The following is a 24,845-nucleotide window of genomic DNA, read 5'->3' as shown; positions in this document are numbered from 1 at the left end:
GGCAGAATTAAGTTAGGTGGGCAGACTATGAGGCTCTGACTGAGTCAGAAAAGATCAGGAAGGAGTTCCCCAGCTGCCTACTTCAGCAGCAAATGCCAGCAGGGTACATAGTGTATAAGGGTCATCAGTGTGGTGGTATAAGGACTTCAGGGCAGACACAAAGATCTCTCCTTCCAATTCTTTGAGGACTTATGAACCTATCCTTAGGCTTACCCAGTTGCCACTCATGCTAGAAGGAAAAATAGGGTAAGACCTAGAAAAACTGAAAATTTAACTGAAAAATTAAAACCCTAAAGAGCCCAAGATAATTTTGAGAAGTTTAAATTTCCTTTCTCCCATATGTGTCCAAGGCAATAGATTTTAGAGCCTTGATTTTAGAAAACAAATAGGCTCTTTCTCATGTATACCTATGTTGTAATCTGTTACAATTTCAATGGCACTATTTATGATACTTTTTTTTTTTTAAAGATTTTATTTATTTGTCAGAGAGAGAGTACACACAAGCAGGCAGAGAGGCAGGCAGAGAGAGAGGAGGAAGCAGGCTCCCTGCCGAGCAAGGAGCCCGATGTGGGACTCGATCCCAGGACTCTGGGATCATGGCCTGAGCCGAAGGCAGCAGCTTAACCAACTGAGCCACCCAGGAGTCCCTATGATGCTCTTTTTAAAGTGAGTCATCTTTTATTCAAATATAATAAATTCTCTGTTTAAATGACCAATGATTGGGACTGTTTCTTTATTTGCAAATCTATAGGAAGGAAAAGATAACCCACATGCTCTATAAGGGAGGACACAGATAAACATTTAAGTACTGGAATTACGGGCAAGAAATAGAAGGAAGCCTGCGCTGCTGAAAAAGGAATCCTCCGGCGCCATTAATAAAGATATAACAAAACTATCAACTAAAACTAAAGACATAACAAAATTATCAACAAGAAAATGCAACTAAAAGATTAAAAAGCACCAAAAATATTTTAAAAACTTGTTTTAAAAAATCTTACACACAAATGGCATTTTCCAAGTATGACAGAAAACTTAAAAACCATGAAAGAAAAATGTGATTAGTAAACATTTAACAATTCCATACGTCCAAAAAATGCTAAGTACAAAGTAAAAAGTTATACAAACGCAAGCTGGAGATATGTATAGGATGTATCACAAAGTAAAAATAGTTTCCTTAAGGTAAAAGATCTTTTATGTGGATGGAACTACAGGGTATTATGCTAAGCTAAATAAGTCCGCCAGAGAAACACAAATACCATATGATTTCATTCATATGTGGAACTTAAGAAATAAAACAGATGAATACAGGGAAAGGGAAGGAAAAATAAAATAAGATGAAAATAGAGAGGGAGGCAAACCATAAGAGATGCTAAACTCTAGAAAACTGAGGGTTGCTGGAGGGGATTAAGGTAACTGGGTGGTGGGCATTAAGGAGGGCATTTGATGAAATGAGCACTGGGTGTTATATGCAACTGATGAACTACTAAATTCTACCTCAGCAAATAATAATACAGTATATATTAACTAAACTGAATTTAAATAATTTAAAAAGATACCAGAAAAAAGAACTTTTATAAATTTTAAAATAAAAAACTCAAACAAAAAAAGGGACAAAGTATATAAACAGACAATTCCAAGAGAAAGAATCACAAATGGCTAATAACTATATGAAAAGCTGTTTAACATTAATAACATTTCAAGAAATGCAAATCAAAACAAAGTATGATTTTATATCTGTTAGACTAGCAAAAAATGTGAACATTTAAAACAACAAATGTCATGTCCACTTTTTCTGTATGCCTAAAATAATCCATAATTAATACATATACACTTCAGAAAATAAAAGATAGCAAATATCCAATGTTGGCTAGAATGAGCACTTTCATGTACTTTTCATGGGATTGCAGTACAGCCTCTGAAGGGAAACTGCAATATTTATGAGAATTAATAATAAAAGTTTTCTATATTCACTCTAGCTTATCCTTTATTCTCTTCCACATATTTAAAATATTCTCTGATAAAAGACAGTTAAGGGAAAGAAAAGCACATGTACAACCTTAATTAAAGTGCTGGGAATATGTGATATTCCCATGTTTGCATGCAAATACAGAGATGTATGAACGAAAATCTTTAATGGAGTACTGTTGCAAAAAAAAAAAAAAAGGAGAAGCATACAAATGTCCATCAAGAGACAGATATTTAGTCAAATTATAGTATCTCTATATAATGGAAGACCTGGTAAGTCATTTAAAAAAACCCAGGTAGATCTATATGTTGCTTATATGTTAATATATCTGAATTAAGATAGATTCACAATTATACACAAAATTTACTTCCATTTGGGTAAAAAGGGAAAGTGTGTATGTGTGCAGAACATTTCAGGAAGGGCAGAGGAAACTGAAAATAGTGGTTGCCTTTCTTTGAACTGTTTGAGTTTCTTACTATAATCACATTACTTTTAAATAATTTTAAAAATATATAAATGTACACATAAATAACTGATCAAACAAAAAGAATACTGGATTCATAGCCCTCTGTTCTTACCAATCAAAGCTCACTTTTTTAGAGCTCAGCCATTTCCATAGTCTCAACAATGCAGAAGACCCAAATTAAGGTTCTGACCTTGAACTGTATTCTCAGGTTCTAGGGTAAAATTGACAATGATTGCTTGCATGTATGTTCCGCCACCCACCGCAGTCTCAAATACTTTTTGTCTAAACTCAAATTCTCCCATATCAAATCTTCCTAAATTCTCTCCTCTGCCTTAAAACTGTGTTATTCTATCAATCAAAGGACTTCTACAATCAGTGGAAACTGACTCATGTATGCTACCATTTTCTAAATAGTCTTCAAGATTTTCAGTTCTTTACTACCCCCAAATATTCTGTATTTCTTAATACATTATTCTGATCATCTCATTTTCTTCAATAATCCACCTGAAGAAAATAATCTTAGAATCTTAGTCCACTCCTCCATATATAGCAGAAATGACTACACATCACTTGGAGAAGACTCTATTACATTCTTTTATTCCTACAGAAGAAAACCCATCTTGTCCCCACTTAGGTGACTAAGGAAAAGATACCTGCTTTCAAAAATGAAAATAAATACCAAAATCCAGGTTCTTGCTATAAAATAGAACCTGTATCAAAAATCAGTTGAGAAAGAAGATATTTACAGGTGAATGACTTGGGACATGTGGACCATTTCACCTCTCTTAACATTCCAAGGACCTGTCCTTGCTCTGGGCCAGATTGTGGGTTCTACTGACTTGCTTCCCTACAGAACTGCTTTCACTAAATTACGTTTTAATGTTATGTTTTTAGTTTTCATGTTTAGTTTTTTTTTTTTTTTCTTTTAGAGAGAGAGAGTATGAGTGGGAGTGGGGGAAAGGGAAAGAGACAGTCTTAAGTAGGATCCATGCCAAGTGTAGAGCCTGATGTGGGGTTTGATCTCATGACACTGAGATCATGACCTGAGCAGAAATCAAAAGTCAGATGCTTAACTGACTGGGCCACCCAGATGCCTCAAGATTTCATGTTTAATTTCAGTTTGTTTTTTTTTTAAGATTTTATTTATTTTATTTGAGAGAGATACAGAGAGAGCATGAACAGGGAAAGGGCCAGAGGCAGAGGGAGACGCCGACTCTCCCTTAAGCAGGGAGCCTGATGCGGAGCTCTATTTCAGGGCTCCAAGATCATGACCTGAGCCGATGGCAGAGACCTAACTGATTGAGCCACCCAGGTGCCCCTTCATGTTTGGTTTTAATTTTCATTTAGTTTCATGTCATTTTTAGTTTTCACTTTTCAAGAGAGCCTTAAATAACAGGCAACTGTCAGCAATACATAAGGAAATACACATATGAAACATATGAAAAAAATTCGATTTCATACTAATTTGAGAAATGGATGTTAAAGGTATAATGAAATTTTTTTCACTTATCAAAATAGTAATAAACTTAAAAAGTAATACTCAAGTTTTGGAAAAGGTGGGAGAAAGAAGCACTCTCTTAGGTTTCTGAAGGGCAATGTGGCTATGTTTTACCTTAAAAATCTTCACACTTGTTTAACCAGGTTATTTTACTTCCAGGACCTCTCCTTAAGGAACTTTTCAGAGATGTACATAAAATAAGTCACCAGAGCTCTATTTAGAATAAGAAATGAAATAAAAACAAGAAACTACTGTCCAAAAAAAGGATTAAATAAGCTATGTTACAACCACACAATGGATAAAAGTCATTAAAAGCCACAGTTTAGGTAATTATAAAAAAATCTAATAAAAACGTTTAAAATATTTGTTATGGGCAACTCAATTACTACATTATATCTTGTCTCCCATAGGAAGTCCCACTTATAACAAGAATTTCTTCTAGAACTAATTGTTTAGAAAAGCTTTATATTTTCTAAAGAATGAGTATAGAGCATATGATGGATAATGAGAAGCATATAACGCATTTTTTCAATGGCCAAATTCTTAGCTCAACTGTGTAGGACTCTAGGCTAAGAACAGTGGGGCTGTCTGTCTCTTCCTACTATCTCTCTTGTTATTATACAGCAGTTTGTAATTAATATATAATTACTTTATATATATTTATATACTTATACATTTATATATAAAAAGTAATAAGTAATTATTTATTCTGCCACATAACATGGCTAGACTGGTAGACTCTCCCAGAAAACTAAATGCTCTTTGAGGACTGCAAGCATTTCTTCTCATCCTTGTATTTCACATAACAAAGAGCAGAGGGCTTTGCATGGAGCAGGTATTCAATAACTTTGCTGAAATGATTTTAGCAGCAGAAATGATGTTTTGAAAAACACAATACTAATAATGACAATTTTTAATATTTCCCCATATATTTTAAGTTAACTTTAGAAAGATTACTCAAAGAGATTTTCTTTACTGGTAAAAATGGGATGAAGAACAGAAAGAAATATAAGGTAAACAATTAGAGAGGAGGAAGCAAAATGATCTCTGCATATTGGCAATATGAGTTTATTTGTAGAAAACCCTAAAAATTCCACAAAAAGCTGTCAGAATAAATGAACTTAGCAAAATAGCAGGACGCAAAATTAACACACAGAAATTGATTGCATTTCTACACACTGACAATGAAAAATCTAAAAAGGAAATTAAGAAACAACTTCATTAACAATAGAATGGAATTAACCGAGGAGGTGAAAGACATGTAAAGTGAAAACTAAAAAACATTGCCAAAAGAAATCATTAAAAGACATAAAGCAATGGAAACATATTCCACGTTCATTGACTGGAAGACAATATTATTAAGATGTCAATATTACCCACAGTGATCCACAGATTCAGAACAATCCTTATCAAAGTCCTAAGGGCATTTTTTGCAGGAACAGAAAAATCCATCCTAAAATTCATAAGGAATCTCAAAGGACCCCAAATAGCCAAAACAATTTTGAAAAAGAACAAAGTTAAAAAAGTCACAGTTTAATTTCAAAATTTACTGAACAGTTATGATAATCAAAACAGTGTGGTATTTTTGGCTTAAAGACAAATGTATAGGATACAGAGCCCAGAAATAAATCCTCCTATATATTGTCAAATGACTTTTGACAAGGGTGCCAAGACCATTTAGTGGGGAAATGACAAGTTTTTTCAATGAATGGTGCTGGAAAAAAACCAGGTACCAATGCAAAAGAATGAGGCTAGGCTCTTATCTAACACAGTATACAAAAGTTAACACAAAACAGATCAAAGCCCTAAAGGGACAAAAGTATGTAAGTATAAAACTCTTCTGAGAAAACATAGGGCAAAAGCTTCATGACACTGGACTCGGCAATAATTTCTTGGGTAGACACCAAAGGCACAGGCAACAAGAAACAAGAAAAAAATGGGCTTAAAATTTTTTAAAAACTGCTGCATCCAGAAACACTGTCAACAGAGTAAAAAAGCATCCTCAAAATGAGAGAATATTTGCAAATCTTATCACTGATGAGGAATATTCTGAATAGAGAATAACTCAAACTCAACACCACCAAAAAAAAAAAAAAATCCAATTAAAAAATGGGCAAAGGACTTGAATAAACATTCTTACCAAGGAGATATGCACATAGCCAATAAACACAAAAGATGTTCAACTTTTTTTTTTTTTTTAACATTTATTTGAAAGAAAGGGTAAGGGAGAGAGAAAGAGAATCCTTGAGCAGACTCCCCACAGAGTGTGAAGCCCAACGCAGGGTTCAATCCCAAGACCCTAAGACCATAACCTGAGGCAAAACCAAGAGTCAGACCCTTAACTGCCTGAGCCATCCAGGCGTTCCAAGATGTTCAACATTATTTATCATTAGGGAAATGCAAATCAAAACTATAAGAGATACCACCTTACACCTATTAGAAGGGTTAGTATAAAAAAAACCCCAAAACAAACAGAATATAACAAATGGCAAGTACGTGGAGAACTCTTGTGCACTGCTGGTGGGAATGCAAAATGGTGTAGCTGCTCTAATATAATATAATATAATATAATATAATATATGCTATAATATAATATAATATAATATCCTCAACATATTAAAAAAAAAAAAGAATTACCATATCGGACTGAAATTCCACTTCCAAAAAAACTGAAAGCAGAATTTCTAAGAGACGTTTGTGCATCCATGTCCACAGCAGTATTACTCACAACAGCTAAAATGTGGAAGTAACCTAAGTGTCCTTGAATAGATGAATGGATAAACAAAATGTGGGATACAGAGGAAGGAAACTGTGACATATGTTATAACATGGATGAACTCTGAGGACATTATGCTAAGTGAATAAGTCAGTCACAAAATAACAAATACTGTCATGATTTCACTTATTTGAAGTACTCAGAGTAGTCAAAATCAGAGCCAGAACATAGAATAGAGGTTGCTAGAGGGTGGGGAAAGGGAATGAGGAGTTAGTAATTGGTGTACAGTTTTAGTTTTATAAAATGAAATGAGTTACCTGGTAGGTCAACATTATGAGTGTATTTAAAACGACCAAATTATACACTTAAAAATGGTTAAGATGGCAAGTCTTTTTTTCATTTACTATGGCTTTCTTCATTTGAAAATCAAAATATATTATTTTATAGTTAATGAGTCTAAGTTCAAAGTCTGAATCTAATAACCTGGTAACTTATTTGATATACATATATACATGTATTTTATATTTATTCTTCACTTCTTTTTTTATTAACATATAATGTATTATTTGTTTCAGGGGTACAGGTCTGTGACTCATCAGTCTTACATAATTCACAGCACTCATCATAGCACATATTCTCCCCAATGTCCACAACTCAGTCACCCCATCCCTCCCACCCCACTCCTCTCCAGCAACCCTCAGTTTTTTCCTGAGATTAAGAGTCTTCTATGGTTTGTCTCCCTCTCTGTTTTCCTCTTATTTCATTTTTCCCTCCCTTCCCCTATGTCCTCTGTCTTGTTTCTCAAATTCCTCATATCAGTGAGATCATATGATATCTGTCTTTCTCTGATTGACTTATTTCACTTAGCATAATACCCCCTGTTCCATCCACCTCGTCTCAAATGGCAAGATTTAAGACGGCAAATTTTAGAAGTATTTGACCACATTAAAAATAATTGGAAAAAAATTAGGGAGGAGGAACAAAAATCCAGCACTTAACCTGCCTGTCTGAGCTGTACTTCAGGTAACTAAAGAGATAATGATGGAAGTTGTCTTTTTTATTAGATAGAAAATTCCAGATAATAATACATACAGATGAATGACAGATTTAGGGTGCCACAATTTTGGAACTCCTATTGAAATACTGGACATGCTCATAAATATCAATAACAGCTAAAATCATTAGGACAGCATTACAATGAATGGTCCATGCTGAGGAAATCCGAAACTACTGATCAATCTTAACACCACCAAACAGACAGAATTTAAATCACATGTCTCCTAATGAGCTGAAACAAATAGCAATATCTAGGAAGTATTCTTGACCAAAAAAAAAAAAAAAAAAGAAGTCTCATTCTGATCAAGGTTTCAAATTTAACTACTGGTTTAAAAGAAATACAGGGGACAGAGTCACATGCTAACACCATGAGGGTAGAAATGGCAAAATCCAGAGTTTGAGACATTCTGTAACACAAAAATGTTTTTTTATTTTTATTTTTTTCAAAGATTTTTACTTATTTGAGATACAGAGTGAGCAAGCATGTGTATGAGAGCAGGGTGGGGGGTGGAGAAGAGGCGGGGAAAGGGCAGAGGGAGAGGAAGAAGCAGGCTCTCTGCTGAGTAGGGAGCCAGATGCGAGATGTGGTTTGATCCTGGGACCCCGAGATCATGACCTGAGGAGAAGGCGAAAGCTTAACTGACTAAGCCACCCAGGTGCTACCAGATAATGTTTTTTTTTTTTTAATATACCTATGTACCTTGTTTAGCTTTTGATTTGATAAAAACATTTAGGAGATAAGTGGGACATTTTCAATAGTGAATAAATATTTGATGATATTAATAAACTATTGTCAAATTTTTTTTAGATATGAAAATGATCTTTTGGATGTTAAAAATAAAAAATTCCTTATCACTTAGAGATACAGATTAAAATATTCATAAATGAAATGATACAATGTTTGGGATTTCAAATTATCTGGGGCAGGAGGGGCTTGTTGATGGTTGTACCAATGAAATAAGATGGGCCATATGCTGATAATTGTTAAAGCTAAGTGATAATTAAAAGTAGAATAGTGTATCATATTATTCTACTTTTCTATGTTAGAATTGTTCATAGTAAAAAGTTGTAAAAAGCCTCTGAAAAATTTAAATTATAAGCTAAACATTTTTCTTACTGTTAAATTTATAGCATTTATTAGTCAATAATTTTTAAGTGGAAAGGGAAAGAAACATCAGGCAACAGGTATCTAAATTATCATGAATTTGTAAGTGGAGAATCCAAATTTTGATGTGGTTAACAAACAACAAAAGCAACTAAAGGTTTATTTATTATATCCAGTATTTTTTTTTTAAAGATTTTATTTATTTGAGAGAGAGAGAACAGGGGGGAAGGGCAGGGGGGAAACAGGCTCCCCACTGTGCAGGGAGCCCAAAGTGGGCTCAATCCCAGGACCCTGGGATCATGATCTGAGCCTAAGGCAGACCCTTAACCAACTAGGCCACCCAGGCACCTCTATGTCCAGTACTTTTAAAGTGTATCTAATATCACTGACTTCCTTATTTTAACATTTTGGTTTTAACATTCAATTTAGTAGGATATGATTACTAAGAAAAGAATAAATAAAATCTTGTAATTCTTTGGCAGTTCAAAAGAAATATTTTATATTTATGTGTAACTTACCTGCTGTAAAATCTGCAGTCAGATCAATGAACGCATGAGAATGTGGAATTCGCATTTTACTTTTAGTGGTCAATGCAGGATGCCACGATAAATTCCTAAAAAAAAAAAATAGAATTTTCTTAAGCCAAATATCAAATAAACATTGTTTTAAAACAGAAAAACCTCTGCTTGCAAGGTATTTTTAAAATGTATTGATTTTTGCTGAGATATTTCTCATACCATAAAATTCATTCTCTTTGAGTATACAGTTTCATGCTTTTTAGTACAGTCACAGTTTGCAAACTTCACCGCTATCAACAGAAAAATTTCTTTACCTCAAAAACAAACCCTGTATCCATTATTTACTTCCCATTCTTTCCTCCCTCTCGCCCTTGGCAACTACTAATTTGCTTTGTATCACTATGATTTCCCTACTCTGGAAATTAGATATAAATGGAATCATACAATATATGGACTTTTATGTCAGGTTTTTTTCACTTAGAATATAATTTCAGGTTCATGCATGTTGCAGCATGTGTCAGTACTCCCATTCTTTTAATGGCTGAATAATATATCACTATATGGTTATGCTTTTTGTTTATTCATTTGTCTTTTCAAAAAAGATTTTATTTATTTATTTATTTGACAGAGAGAGAGAGAGAGGCAGAGAGAGAGAGGGGGAAGCAGGCTCCTTATTGAGCAGAGAGCCCAACATGGGGCTGGATCTCAGGACCCTGAGATCATGACCTGAGCCGAAGGCAGAGGCTTAACCCACTGGGCCACCCAGGAGCCCCCATTCATTTATCTTTTGATGGACATTTGGCTTGTTTCCACTCTTGCCTATTATAAATAATGGTGCTATAAATATTTATGTACAAGTTTTTATGTGGACATATGTTTTCAATTCTTTTGGGTATATATCTAAGAATTGCTGGGTCACATGGTAACTATATATTTAGCTTCCTGAGGAACTGTCAAACTATATTTTAAAGTGGCTTCACCATATTATGTTCTTAACTAGCAATGTCAGAGTGTTCCAACATCTCTGTTTCTTTGTCAACACTTATTATTTATTGTCCCTTTGTTTTATTATAGTTATCCTAGATGGTGTGTATCTCATGGTTTTGACTTGTATTTTCCTGATGGCTAATGATGTTAAATGTTTTAAGTGTACACTGGCCACTTGTACATCTTTGGAGAAATGTCCACTCAAATCCTTGGCTTATTTTTAAGTTAGATTTTTAAATATAATGTTTTATTTTTAGTTGTAAAAGTTCTCACATTCTGCACATTGGCTTTTCACTTTCTTGACAGCATCTTATGATGTACAGACTTTTTTTCAACGAATCCTGTTCATTTATTTTTTTTTGTTGATTGTTCTTATGCTGTCATATCTAAGAATCCATTTTAAAATCCAAGTTCATGCAGATTTACCCATATGCTTTCTCCTGAGAACTTTATAGTTTTAGCTCTTATATTCTTCGATTCTTTTTTAAGTATAAGAAAAAATGACTTAATATTATCATAGATGTTTTTTCTAAGACAATGAAGAATGATGATTATCTCTTATGAATATTAATTCCAACATTTTGAGCCAAAGAATGAATTTAGAATCTTAAACCATATATCAAAAATTAACTCAAAATGGATCAAGGGGCTAAAACTATAAAACTCTTGTATGAAAACCTATGGGAAAATCTTCATGACCTTGGATTTGGAAATGGAATTTTAGATATAATACCAAAAGAATTCAATAAGAGAAAAAATAGATGAATTAGATTCATCAAAATTAAGAACTTTTGTACATCACAAGATATTATCAAGGAAGTGAAATGAGAATTTCATAGAATGGGAAAAAGTACTTGCAAATATCTTATGTCTGACAAAGATCTAGTATCTATACATAAAGCCTTTACAATTCAACAATAAAAACAACCTAATTAAAAAGTGGGCAAAGGACTACATCTGAGAACATACACAAATGGCTACTAAACACGTCAAAGGATGCTCAACATTGTTAGTCATTAAGGAATTATGAAAGAAGACCATAATGAAAAACCACTTCACAACCATAGGATGGCAATAATCAAAACCAAAAAAGAATACGTGTTGGGGAGGAAGTGAATAAACAGGAAATTTTGTACACTACTGCTGGGAATATAAAATGGTGCACTGCTTGTGGAAAAGTCTGGCAGTTCTTCAAAAAGTTAAACAGAATTACCACATGACCCTGCATTTCTATACTTAGGTATGTACCCAAAACAGTTGAAAATAAGTATTCAAACAAATACTTGTACATGAATACTCTTAGCAGCACTATTCACAATAGCCAAAACCTGGAAATAACCCAAATGTCCACCAATGGATGAATGGATAAACAAGATGCCATTTATACAATAAAAATATTTTATAGCCAAAAATGAAAATACCTTAAGTACTGCTACATGGTACAACATGGATGAACCTTAAAACATTATGCTACGTGAAAGAAGCCAGACATAAAAGGTCACATCCTGTATGATTTCATTTAGATGAAATACCAATGATAGGCAAATCCATAGAGAGAGAAAGCAGATTTAGCGGTTGCCAAGGGCTGGGGGTAGGGGGAAAGGGAAAGTGATTGCTTAATGGGTACAGAGTTCCCTGCAGAAATGATGAAAAGCTGCTGGAAGTAGGTGATAGTCACAAAACATTGTGAATATAATAAATATCATTAAATTGTACACTTCATATGGCTAATTATACATTATGTAAATTTTATTTCATTATAAAAAACAATCATATAAAGTTTTCATATATCCCTCATTCAGTTTCCTTTAATGTCAACATCTAATATAACCATAGTACAATTATCAAAACCAGGGAGGTCACACTGGTAGATTATTATGAACTATAGAAAAAAGAGCAAATTTAAATAAAATAATTTCTCAATTCATCATCAGTAGAACACACCCCATTGTCAAAGTCATTGTCATTTATCAAGGCCCTACTTTGCTTTTCTTACTGGTATCCAAGTACACTCTTCTCAACTAATAGCACTTTTTAAGATGTAAGCTCCTCTGAGGGACCCATCGGAGAGGCTCAATAGGTTAAGCATCTGACTCTTGATTTTGGCTCTGGTCACAATTTCAGGGTCATGGGATTCTCTTTCCCCCTTTTCCACATGTCACTCCCCACATGTTCAGGCTCTCCCTCTCTCTTTCTCTCCCTCAGGCTCGCTCTCTTTCTCTTTCTCTCTCTCAAAAAAAAAAAAAAACAAAGATGTATGCTCCCCTGGATATCCCGATTCATAGATATTTCTATCTACATAGTCTAACCAGGATATGGCTCCCATATAGTGGCTGAAATGAATCATGGTCTAATTAGCAAATACTTGCTAGACTGCATCATAGTATCAAGTAGCATTTCTTATTCTTCTCTACCTCTAGTAAGAGCATGCTTTTTTTTTTTCCACAATATGATGTTCCAGTGAAATATGGAAGCATAGATATGTCATCTCCAAAGAGAAATTTAAGGCTAATTAATAAGTCAAACTTAATTATCAATATATCATCTAAGTGACTGGGTAGCAAACAAGATTTATTTGAACTTGGTTTTAACGTGTTGGGAAAGCAGAGAGAAACAAGTGACTAATTTTCTCTTGGCAGGTGGAGTCTGGGAAAAAGAATAAGCATTCATCAGGAGAAAATTTTCCCTACACAAAGGGTCCATGTTCTACAAACAGTAACTTCTTCCCAAAATCCTCACACACACTTTTTAACATACAGTAGGCCTCATCTGTTGCCTCACAAGACAGTAAAAACAAAACTAAGCAATGTTTGCATAACCCAATTTTATTATTTTAATGAAAATCCCAAAGTATTAGGTTATGATCATAAAATACGAAAAGTGAGACACTGTATTCAGCATTCAGTGTAAGGTAATTCAATGCCAAGCATTCATGTCATGTTTTTCTTTCATACTTCACAAGGTTAGAAATGCCTAAAATAATTTCAATCAAGTCCAATTTAGTAAGGCCAGTTCACTTCTTTTTAAGATAGACCATTTATTCACAGGTTCTTTAAATTCTGAGCATTAAAGTATTTTTAATTACTAACAAAATAATCAGAGGCAGGCTAGAGAGATTCTACAACAAGTTTAACCCAAAGTCATTTCAGAAGAGTTTACTAATGTTCCCAAGAAATTTGTAATTATAGGCCAAAAGTGAATTAAAAAATATAAGCTTCTACAGAATTGAGCTCAATGAGGTTAATCATGTGGTTGCCTTTAATTACAACCTGAGAAATTACTGATTTCATTCCTTAAAAATCTTTTTATAAGTTTGCTTTGAAATAAGTTATAGTTAGAATTCTGGAAAACTTCAACTAACTCCTAGAAACTACTTGACAAAAATGTACATTTCAAATAAAGAATTTAGAAGAGCAATAAACCAAAAGTGATAAAGTGGCAGACTAGGGGCCAAATTCAGCATAACAATGTGTTTTATTTGGCTCATATATTGTTTTAAATATTTTGCATTCTTTGGTAAAAAATAAAAAATCAGATTTCACATAAAAATCTTCTTTCCAGCTTCTCTTGAAATACTAGTTCTGGTAACCAACTGGCCCCTTTCAGACAGAGCTATAGTGCCTATGATAGGCAGCCAAAGTTCCCACATTTCCAAACTGCTTCACTCACTTTGGTTTCCTTCTGGGTCCCTTTAGACATGTGAGTTTGCAACTCCTAACAAAATATTAATAATAATCTTCCTTTCTGGAACTCTTCCAATCAATATTCAAGGTCTTCACAGTACTTTAAATTTCATACTTGTTGCCTATACTCTGTTAAATTACAGTTATGTCTCTTAAAAGGCAGTTAACTGATCCTTATACTTTATAGTGGTAGAAGAGGGTAGAAGGGAAGAGTTATTATTTCTTTTTGTGATGCATTTTAAGATAGCTGAAAATTAAATGTATATATACAGTTGTATATCAAAATTTTAGTTTTTAAAAATTTAAAGTTGAAAATAAAATTCATTTTCCTCTACCTTTACTGTTGTTTTTTGTACACAATAGTTTTTCAATAAGACGCAACAGAAACCATCTTTATAAGCAACTGTATTCATATAAACTATAACCTTCTCATATACATGCTCAGATCCATTTGAAGGCCAAGGTCACAAACTGTTCTCATTACAAAGGAAGAAACAGCAGAGATGAAAAAATGGGCAGTTCTGAGCCATGTTGAGTCTATTTGTTGACATTTCTTGACCTCTATAGAAAATTCCAATTATTAGCTACCCACCACCCCACCCCACAGGAAACATAATTATGTCAAGGTGTTCTAATTTGTGAGCACCATTACCCTTAATCTCAAAGAATAGCATTTATCAAAGCATGAATTTAAATGTAATTAATGTCAACTGTAGCTTTTGGTTGCCTATGGTAACTGCTCTTTGAAATGACTGATAATCCACCCACTTTTCAATGATCAGTTTATAATGAATTATCATTATTTTAGATATCCAGATAGAAGCAATTACCAGGAGGAGATGGGTCTAGTATGCTTTTCTAAGCTCTCTAATTCTTTAGTCCACTGGTCTTCAAGCATTTACACTCAGATAGGCCCTAAAGGAATTTTTAAAAACTATGTATCCCTTTACACATTTAAGATCACTTCTAAAAAAGTAATCTAAATATTTTCATCAGTTTAAACTGCTATCAAATATGTAATTTTCAAATCTCTTAGAATTACTAAGATTATAAAATAATGGTTCTTAAAAAAGTGCATCCAGTGGACTATAAACACCACACTGAATTTTTACCCACCATTATCCACACACAAAAACGGCATGAACAAGACTGCTGGAAAAGATGGGGGAGTAGGAGGACCCTAAGTTCACTTCATCTTACTTACACAACTAGATAACACTCACAGCAGTATAACCCAGCAAATGACCCAGCAAATGACCCAAAGATTGGTAGAACTACAAAACTAAATATAAAGAGGCCACATCTAAGAGGGCAGGAAAGGCAGAGAAAAAGTGGGGAGCCAAAAGGTGGGAAACTAAACAGACCCACAGTACTGTTCACAGGAGGGAGGGATACCGTAGGGAGAGAGACTCTCACAGTAGGTAGACCTCACAGGGAAGACAAATCTCCCTAACCAGTTGGCTTTGAAAACTAGAAGGGCCAAATTTCATGAGTTCTTACAACCAGCAGGACTTAAAACTTGAAACTTTAAAAATCACTGGGTTCCACTCTGGGGGAGCCATAATGTGAGAGAAAATGGAGTCACTGACCTTAAAGAGACAGCACAATAAACAGTTTGAGGAGATACAGCAGAGAAGCAGTAGTTTGAAAAGTACTATGGTCATAACTGGTCTATACTAATCTCAGAGTGTGTGCTAGAGGGACAGGCTTCCATGGAAGACTTCTCTAGGAACAAAGAGATTGGCAGGTGTTATTTCCCTCCCCTGCCTCCCAGCATAAATACATGTACATCTGTGGGAACCAGCGCAGTGCCAACACTCCAACCTAACTTGCTTATACTGTGAGTCCTGCCCTGGCAGAACCCTTCCACCAGAGGACCTGAGCAAACCTTGCTAACACTGTGCACTCACCTCCACATACTTTGTGGATCCACTCGCTCCAAACCAGCTGGCCTTAGTACTGGCGATTGCAGCTTCCCTCCTGCAAAAGACCTGTTCGCAAACCTTGCAAAAACTGCAGGTCTGATCTGACAAACTACATGGATCCACACCTTCAAATATGCTGTTGGGCAGAGCACGTTCAAAACAGTGCCAAGAGCCTGGCAGCATGCAAGCAGCCTCAACAAAGCCCAGAACAACTCCAAAGTAACTCCTGCCACAGAGAGAGGGAAAGATAACCACACATGCTAGTCAGACTATGGACCCAGCCGTGGGCTAGGGCACACAGCTGGTCTGACTGCAGATCCCACTCACCAAGTGAAGCTTCTCAAGGGACGACACAGGGAAGGTACTCTGCAGTTTGGTGTTACTGCATCTTTGACAAATGGTTGGTCTGACTCAACTCAAGCCCAAGACAGCCTCAGACTGGCCCATTAGCAACACACTGCCCAGCACAGGCAAAGAGAGCCATTGCAGATGACTGGACTAAAGGGAAAAGCCAACTCAGCCAGAAAAGGAGGGTACAGGTAACACACACAGGAGATACTCCTGAAGTGTCAGGTTCTGGTGAACAGGGGACACAGCAATGTAGGGCACGGAATGATCTTTTCTTCATAAGGCCATAACTTTCAAGAGCAGGAGATGTAGCTAACACTGTTAACACAGAGAAACAGACCACAGAGTTAGACAAAAAGGAGACAGAGGAATATGTCCTGAATGAAAGAACAGGACAAATCACAGCAAGAGATAAAAACAAAACAGAGATAAATAATATGTCTGATAGTGAATTTAAACTAATGATCATAAAGAAACTCACTGGGTCTGAGAAAAGAGTTGAGGACTTTAACAATGAGACAGAAAATATAAACAAGAACCAATCAGAGATGAAGAACCAGTAACTGAAATTAAATATACATTAGAAGGAATCAATAGTAGACTAAATGAAGCAGAAGAATGGATCAGCAACTTGGAGGACCAAGTAATGGAAAGGAATCAAGCTGAATAGGAGAGAGAGAGAAAAAATAACACAAAATGAGGATAGATTTAGGAAACTCAGCCAACACCTTCAAATGTACTAATGTTCCCATTATAGTAATCCCAGAAGAAGAGAGAGAAAAGGGGGCAATTTTATTTGAATAAATAATAACTGTAAATTTCCCAAATGTGAGGAAGGAAATACATCCAGACTCAGGAGGTGCAGAGATCTCCCAACAAAATCAACCCAAGGAGGTCCACACCAAGATACATAATAGTAAGATGCCAAAAAGTAGTGATAGAGGGAGAATTTTTAAAGCAGAAAGAGAAAATAGTCATAAGCAAAAGAAACCCCATAATGGTATCAGCTTGTTTTCAACAGAAACTTTGGAGGCCAGAGGGAGGGGCATGATATATTAAAAGTGCTAAATGGAAAAATCTTCAGGCAAGAATACTCTATGCAGCAGCTGGTCCAAGTGCAGTCATGTTTACATTAATTAATCACAGCCAGTTACAGATTTCTTGGGGCGCCTGGGTGGCTCAGTGGGTTAAGCCTCTACCTTAGGCTCAGGTCATGATCTCAGGGTCCTGGGATGGAGCCCCGCATTGGGGGGGGGGGTCTCTGCTCAGCAGGGAGCCTGCTCCCCCCGCCGCCTGCCTCTCTGCCTACTTGTGATCTCTCTCTCTGTCAAATAAATAAATAAAATATTAAAAAAAAAAGAATACTCTATGTAGCAAGTCTATCATTCAGAACAGAAGGAGTGATAAAGAGTTTCTCAGACAAATTAAAGTCAAAGGAATTCATGACCATTAAACCAGTCCCATAAGAAATCTTAAAGGGGACTCTGTATGAGAAAAGGACAGAACATAAATAATAAATAAGAAAAGTAGGAAACACAAGAGCAGAAAAATAAGTATATTGTAAAAATCAACCAAGGCCTCACAAAATAGAAGCATGTAAATTAAGATACTATATACATAAAATGTGAGGAGGTGGGGGACAGGAGCAAAGAATGGTTCAAACTTAAACGATCATCAACTTAAAATAGATTACTACGTGCACGAGATGTTACAGACAAACCAGGTGGTAGCCACAAATCAAAAACCAGTAATGGATATATAAAAAATAAAGGGAAAGGAATGTAAGTGTACCACTAAAGAATGCCAACTAACCATGAAAGAGAACAAGAGAAGAAGAACAACAAACAACCATAAAACAATGTGGGGATTCACAGTGCCCGAACAGATAAAACCTGACTTGTATATGCCCCTCTGGATGAGGCCCATTGAAAAGCAAAAGAACGCTGGGCCTCCTCCCAAGTTTCTTGGCTGAATGTGGCCAGATTCTTACTATGGCTCAAGGGTTTCATCCAGGGAGTAAATGCTTAAGTGCAGGCACCTGTAGTGGTCATGTACCTCACTAACTCCTTGCCTTGCACGTGGTCTATTAATTAAACTCACAATAAAAGTAGAGACAGAACTTGGCTCAAGGCCTTTCACCACTAGAGCGTCTGGCCCCCAGGCCTCTCCTTTCTCCTACTAAGCTGTTGGGAGTAAACCTTTCATTCACTGTCTCAGGGTTACAAAGTGAGTAATAAAATGGCAACTAAGGACATAACTATCAATAATTACTTTGGATATAAGTGGACTAAATGCTCCAATCAAAAGACACAGGGTGACAGAATAGACATAATATAAGACCCACCATTATGGTGCCTACAAGGGACTCATTTAAGACCTAAAGACTCATGCAGACTGAAAGTGAAGGGATGGAGAAGCATTAATGATGCACATGGAAGTAAAAAAGCCAGGGGAGCAACACTTATAGTGAACAAAATAGACTTTAAAACAAAGACTGTAACAAGAAACAAAGAAGGGCACCATATAATTATAAAGGAAACAAGCTAACAAGTTAATATATTCGTAAATATCTATGCATCCAACCTGGGGGCACCCAAGTACATAGAAAAGTTAATAACAAACATAAAGGGACTAACTGATAGTAATATAATAGGACAGGACTTTAATGCCCCACTTACATCAATGAACAGATCATCTAAAGAGAAAATCAACAAGGAAACAGTGGCTTCTAATTGCACGTTGGACCACATGGATTTACTAGACGTATTCAAAATATTCCATCCTAGGGGCGCCTGGGTGGCTCGGTGGGTTAAAGCTTCTGCCTTCGGCCCGGGTCATGATCCCAGGGTCCTGGGATCGAGCCCCGCTTTGGGCTCTCTGCTCAGCGGGGAGTCTGCTTCCTCCTCTCTCTGCCTGCCTCTCTGCCTCCTGTGATCTCTGTCAAATAAATAAATAAAAAAAATCCAAAAAAAAAAAATTCCATCCTAAAACAGCAGAATACATATTGTTTTCAAGTGCACATGGACCATTCTCCAGAATGTATCACATGGTAGGTCACAAAACAATTTTCAACAAACTGAAAAAGATCAAAGTCATATATACCATGCATCTTTTCTGACCACAATACTATGAAATTAGAAATCAACCACAAGAAAAAATATAGGAAGAGCACAAATACATGAAGGTTACATAACATGATATTAACAATGAATGGGTCAACCAAAAAATAAAAGAGAAAAGCAAATACATGGAGACAGGGTGCTGGGGTGGCTCAGTCAGTTAAATGTCCAACTTTTGGTTTCAGCTCAGGTCATGATCTGAGGGTTATGAGATTGAGACCAGTGTCAGGCTCCATCTGCTTAAGATTCTTTCTCCCCACCACCTCTGCTCCTCCCTTTCTAAAAAAATACATGGAGACAAATGAAAATGAAAACACAATTCTCCAAAATCTTCAGGACACAGCAAAGATTTTCTAAGAGTAAAGTTTACCTCAATATGGCCCTACCTCAAGAGAAAAAAAAAAAGCCAAAAACTCAAATATACAACCTAATCTTATACCCAAAGGAGCTAAAAAAGTACAAACAAAACCCAAAACCAGAATAAAGAATATAATAAAGATTAGATCAGAAATAAAATAGAAACTAAAAAAGCCAACAGAACATATCAATGAAACCAGGAGCTGGTTCTTTCTAAAGATCAATAAAATTGACAAACCCTTAGCCAGACTCATCAAGAAAAAAGGGGGTAGGGGAGAGGGAAAGAGGGAGAGAAAAAGAGAGAGAGAAAGAGGGAGTACTCAAAACGAGAAATAAAAGAGAAGAAATAATAACTGATACCAAAGAAATACAACCTATTGTAAGAGAATACTACAAATAATTATATACCAACAAACTAGACATTCTAGAAGAAATGGATACATTTCTAGAAGTCTACAACCCCTAAAACTGCATGAGGAAGAAATAAAAAGTTTGAACAGACAGATTACAAGCAATGAAATTGAATCACTACTCAAAAAACTGTAACAAACAAAAGTCTAGGACCAGATGGCTTCACAGATAAAGTCTACCAAAAACTTAGAGAAGAGGTAATATCTCTTCTTCTCAAACTATTAAAAAAATAAATAGGAAAGAAAACTTCAAAATTCATTCTATGAGGCCAGCATCACCCTGATACCAAAACCCCATAACAATGCCACTAATAAAGATAACTATCGGCCAATATTCTTGATCAACATAAATGCCAAAATTCTCAATAAAATACAAGTAAACGGAGTCCAACAAGACATTAAAAAAAAAAAATCATTCACCATGATCAAGTGGGATTTATTCCTGGGTTGCAAGTGGTTCAATATCCACAAATCAATCAATGTGATATATTACATTAACAAAAGAAAATATAAGAATCATATAATCATTTCAATAGATGTAGAAAGACAAAGTACAACATCCATTCGTGACAACACTGGACAACGTAGGTTTAAAGGGAACATATCTCAACATAATAAAGGCTATATATGAAAAAAACCAAAGCTAATACTGTCTTAAAAAGGGAAAAACTGAGAGCTTTTCCTCTATAGTCAGGAACAAGACAGGGATGTCCACTATCACTGCTTTTATTCAACACAGTACTAGAAATCCTAGCCTCAGCACTCAAACAAAAAGAAATAAAAGGCAACCAAATCAGCAAGGAAGAAGTAAAACTTTCACTGTTTGTAGATGACATGATACTATGTATGTATATAAAACCTGAAAAATGGCTAGAACTGATAAACAAATTCAGTAAAGTTCCAGGATACAAAATTAATATACCAAAGGGGTAAAAGACCTGTACTCTGAAAACTATAAAACATTCATGAAAGAAATTGAAGGTAACAGAGAAATGGAAGGACATTGTAGTCTAGTGAATCAGAAACACAAATACTGTTAAAATGTCTATACTATCCAAAGCAATCTGCATATTTAATGCAATCCTTATCAAAATACCAGTAACATTTTCACAGAGGTAGAACAAACAATCCTAAAATTTGTATGGAACCACAGAAGACCATGAATTATCCAAAGCAACCTTGAAAAAGGAAAGCAAAGCTGGAGGCATCACAATCCTGGACTTCAAGTTGTATTACAAAATTGGAGGGGGAGACGAACCATGAGACTGTGGACTCTGAAAAATAATCTGAAGGTTTTGGAGGGGTGGGGGGTGGGACAAAGCTACAGTGATCAGAACAGTATGGTATTGGCACAAAAACAGACACATAGATCAATAAAAAAAATAGAAAACACAGAAATGAATGCACAATTATATGGTTGGTTAATCTTTGACAAAACAGGAAACAATATACAATGAGGAAAAGACAGTCTCAACGAATGATGTTGGGAAAACTGGACAACATGCAAATGAATGAAACAAGACCACTTTCTTACACCATACACAAAAGTAAACTAAAACTGGATTAAGGACCTACATATGAAACCTAAAACCATAAAAATCCTAGAAAGAGCACAGGAAGTCATTTCTCTGACGTCGGCTAGAGCAACATTTTTCTTGATATGTCTCTTAAGGCAAGGGAAACAAAAGCAGTAATAAACTTTTGGGACTACATCAAAGTAAAAAGTTTCTGACCAGCAAAGGAAACAATCAACAAAACTGAAAGACAACCTACTAAAAGGGAGAAGATATTTGTAAGTGACAATGCTCATAAAGGGTTAGTATGCATGATATACAAAGAACTTATATAACCCAACACCACAAAAATTAAGAATCCAATTAACAATGGGCAGAAGACATGAACACACATATTTCCAAAGACATACAGATGACCAACAGACACATGAAAACGTACTCCACATTAGTGATCATCAGGGAAATACAAATCAAAGCTACAATTAGATATCACCTCGCACCTGTCAGAATGGTGAAAATCAACAACACACAAAGAAAACAGATGTTGGTGAGGATGTGGGGAAGGAGGAACCCTCTTGCACTGTTGGTGGGTATGCAAACTGGTGAAGTCATTGTGGAAAACAGTAAGTTAAAAGTAGAAGTACTCTATGATCCAGCAATTTCACTACTAGGTATTTACCCAAAGTAAACAAAAATATTAACTCAAAAGTATGCATGCACCCTAATGTTTACAGCAGCATTATCTACAATGACAAATTATGGAAGTAGCCCAAATGTCTACTGACTGATTGATGGATAAGGAATATGTGGTATGTGTATACACACACACACACACACAATGGGCTATCAATCATCCATAAAAAAGCATGAAATACTGCCATGTACAACAATGTGGATATAGCTAGAAAGTATCATGTTAAGTAAAACAAGTCAGTCAGAGAAAAGATAAATTCCATATGATTTCTCTCATATGTGGCATTTAAGAAACAAATGAGCAAAGGGGAAAAAAGAGAGGCAACCAAGAAATAGACTTCTTTTTTTTTTTTTAAGATGTTATTTATTTATTTGACACAGGGTGGGGGGAGAGCAAGCACAAGCAGGGGGAGTGGCAGGCAGAGGAAGAAGGAGACTCCCTGCTGAGGAAGGAACCCAATGTGGGGCTCAATTCCAGGACCTGGGATCATGAACCGGAGCCAAAGGTAGCCACTTAACCAACTGAGTCACCCAGGAGCCCAAGAAATAGACTCTTAAGTATAGAGAACAACCTGATGATTAGCAGAAGGCAGGTGGGTGAGGTGATAGGTTAAATAGGTGATGGGGAATAAGGAGTGTAGCTGTGATGAGCACAGTGTTATATTGCACACTTGAAACTAATATTACACTGTATGTAAGCTAACTGGAATTTAAATAAAAACTTAAAAAAAGAGAACTACAGGCCAATATCTCTGACGAATGAATATACACACAAAATTCCCCAACAAAATATTACAAACTGAATCAAAGAGCATATTTAAAAAAATTCATTCACCATGGCCAACTATGATTCTTCCTGGGATACAAGAGTGTTTCAATATTCACAAGGTGATACATCGCATTAATAAGTGAAAGGATAGGGGTTCTTGGGTGGCTCAGTTAATCAAGCGTCTGACTCCAGCTCAGGTCATGATTTCAGGGTCCTGGGATTGAGCCCTGAGTTGGGCTCTGCACTCAGCAGGGAGTCTGCTTGTCTCTCTCATTTTCCCTCTGCTCCTCTCCACCCTCTCCCTTCATCCCCTGCTTATGCTCTCAGTCTCTTGTCTCAAATAAATAAATAAAATCTTAAAACAAAAAAAGAAGAGAAAGGCTAAAAGCACTATGATCATCTCAATAGATGAATAAAAAGCATTTGACAAGGTACAACATTCGTTCATGATAAAATCCCTCACCAAAGGAGTTTAGAGGGAACATAGCTTAACATAATAAAGGCCACACATGAAAAACCCATAGCTAACATCACACTCAAAGGTAAAAAACAAAAAACAAACAAACAAACAAACAAACAACAAAGACAAAAACAGAGAGCTTTCCCCCTGTGGTCAGGAGCAAGACAAGGAAGTCTACTCTCACCACTTTTATTCAACATAGTAGTAGATGTCTTTGCCACAGCAGTCAAACCACATATAGGAATAAAAGGCACCCAAATTGGTAGGGAAGAAGTAAAACTTGCACTATTTGCAGATGACAAGATACTATATATAGAAAACACCAGACTCCAGCAAAAACTACTAAAACTGACAAATCAATTCAGTAAAGTTGCAGGATACAAAATCAATGCACAGAAATCTGTTCCATTTCTATACACTAATACAGAAGTAGCAGAAAGAGAAATATGAAAATAATCCAAATTACAACTGTACCAAAAACAACAAAATACCTAGGAATAACTCAACCAGTGAGGTGAAAGACCTGTACTCTGAAAACTATAAAACACTGATGAAAGAAATTAAAGACAACACAAACAAATGGAAAGACAATCTATGTTCATGAATTAGAAAGACCGATATCATTATAATGTCCATAATGCCTAAAGCAATCTACACATTTAATCCAATCCCTATCAAAATACCAACAGTATTTTTCACAGAACTAGAAAAATCTTAAATTTGTATGGAACCACAAAAGACCACAAAGAGCCAAAGTAGTCTTGAAAAAGAAAAACAAGGCTGGAAGCATCACAAGTCCAGATTTCAAGTTACACCAGAAAGCTTCAGTAATTAATATAGTATGATACTGGCACATAAAGAGATACAAAGATCAACAGAACAGAATAGAAAGCCCAGAAAGAAACCCATGATTAAATCATCAATTAATCCTCAACATAGCAGGAAATAATATCCTAAGGAAAAAGACAGTCTTTTCAAGAAATGGTTTTGGGAAAACTAGACAGTTATATGAAATAAAAATGAAACTGTATCACTTACTTATATCATACACAAAAATAATCTCAAATGCATTAAGGACCTAAATATGAGACCTGAAACCATACAAATCCTAGAATAGAGCACAGGCAGTATTTTCTCCGGCATTGACCATAGGAATATTTCTCTAAGTATGTCTCTTGAGGCAAGGAAAACAAAAGCAAAAATAAACTCTTGGAACTACATTAAAGTAAAAAGCTATTGCAAAGCAAAGGAAGCA

At 35.5% G+C, this 24,845-nt stretch overlaps 1 protein-coding gene across 1 annotated transcript in view; it reads right to left on the bottom strand.

Annotated features, from left to right (window-relative positions):
* Positions 1-24,845, bottom strand: part of ITFG1 (integrin alpha FG-GAP repeat containing 1) — a 316,107-nt gene that overhangs the window by 257,931 nt on the left and 33,331 nt on the right. Inside the window, exon 6 of the mRNA XM_080828159.1 lies at positions 9,326-9,420. Within this exon, the coding sequence (XP_080684285.1) occupies positions 9,326-9,420 (95 nt within the window). The remainder of the gene's footprint in view (positions 1-9,325; positions 9,421-24,845) is intronic.

The sequence above is a fragment of the Martes martes genome (genome assembly GCF_963455335.1).
Source record: "Martes martes genome assembly, chromosome: 17".
Taxonomy (NCBI): Eukaryota; Metazoa; Chordata; class Mammalia; order Carnivora; family Mustelidae; genus Martes; species Martes martes.
The sequence above is the reverse complement of the archived record's forward strand: the minus strand, read 5'-3'. Positions and strand labels throughout refer to the sequence as shown.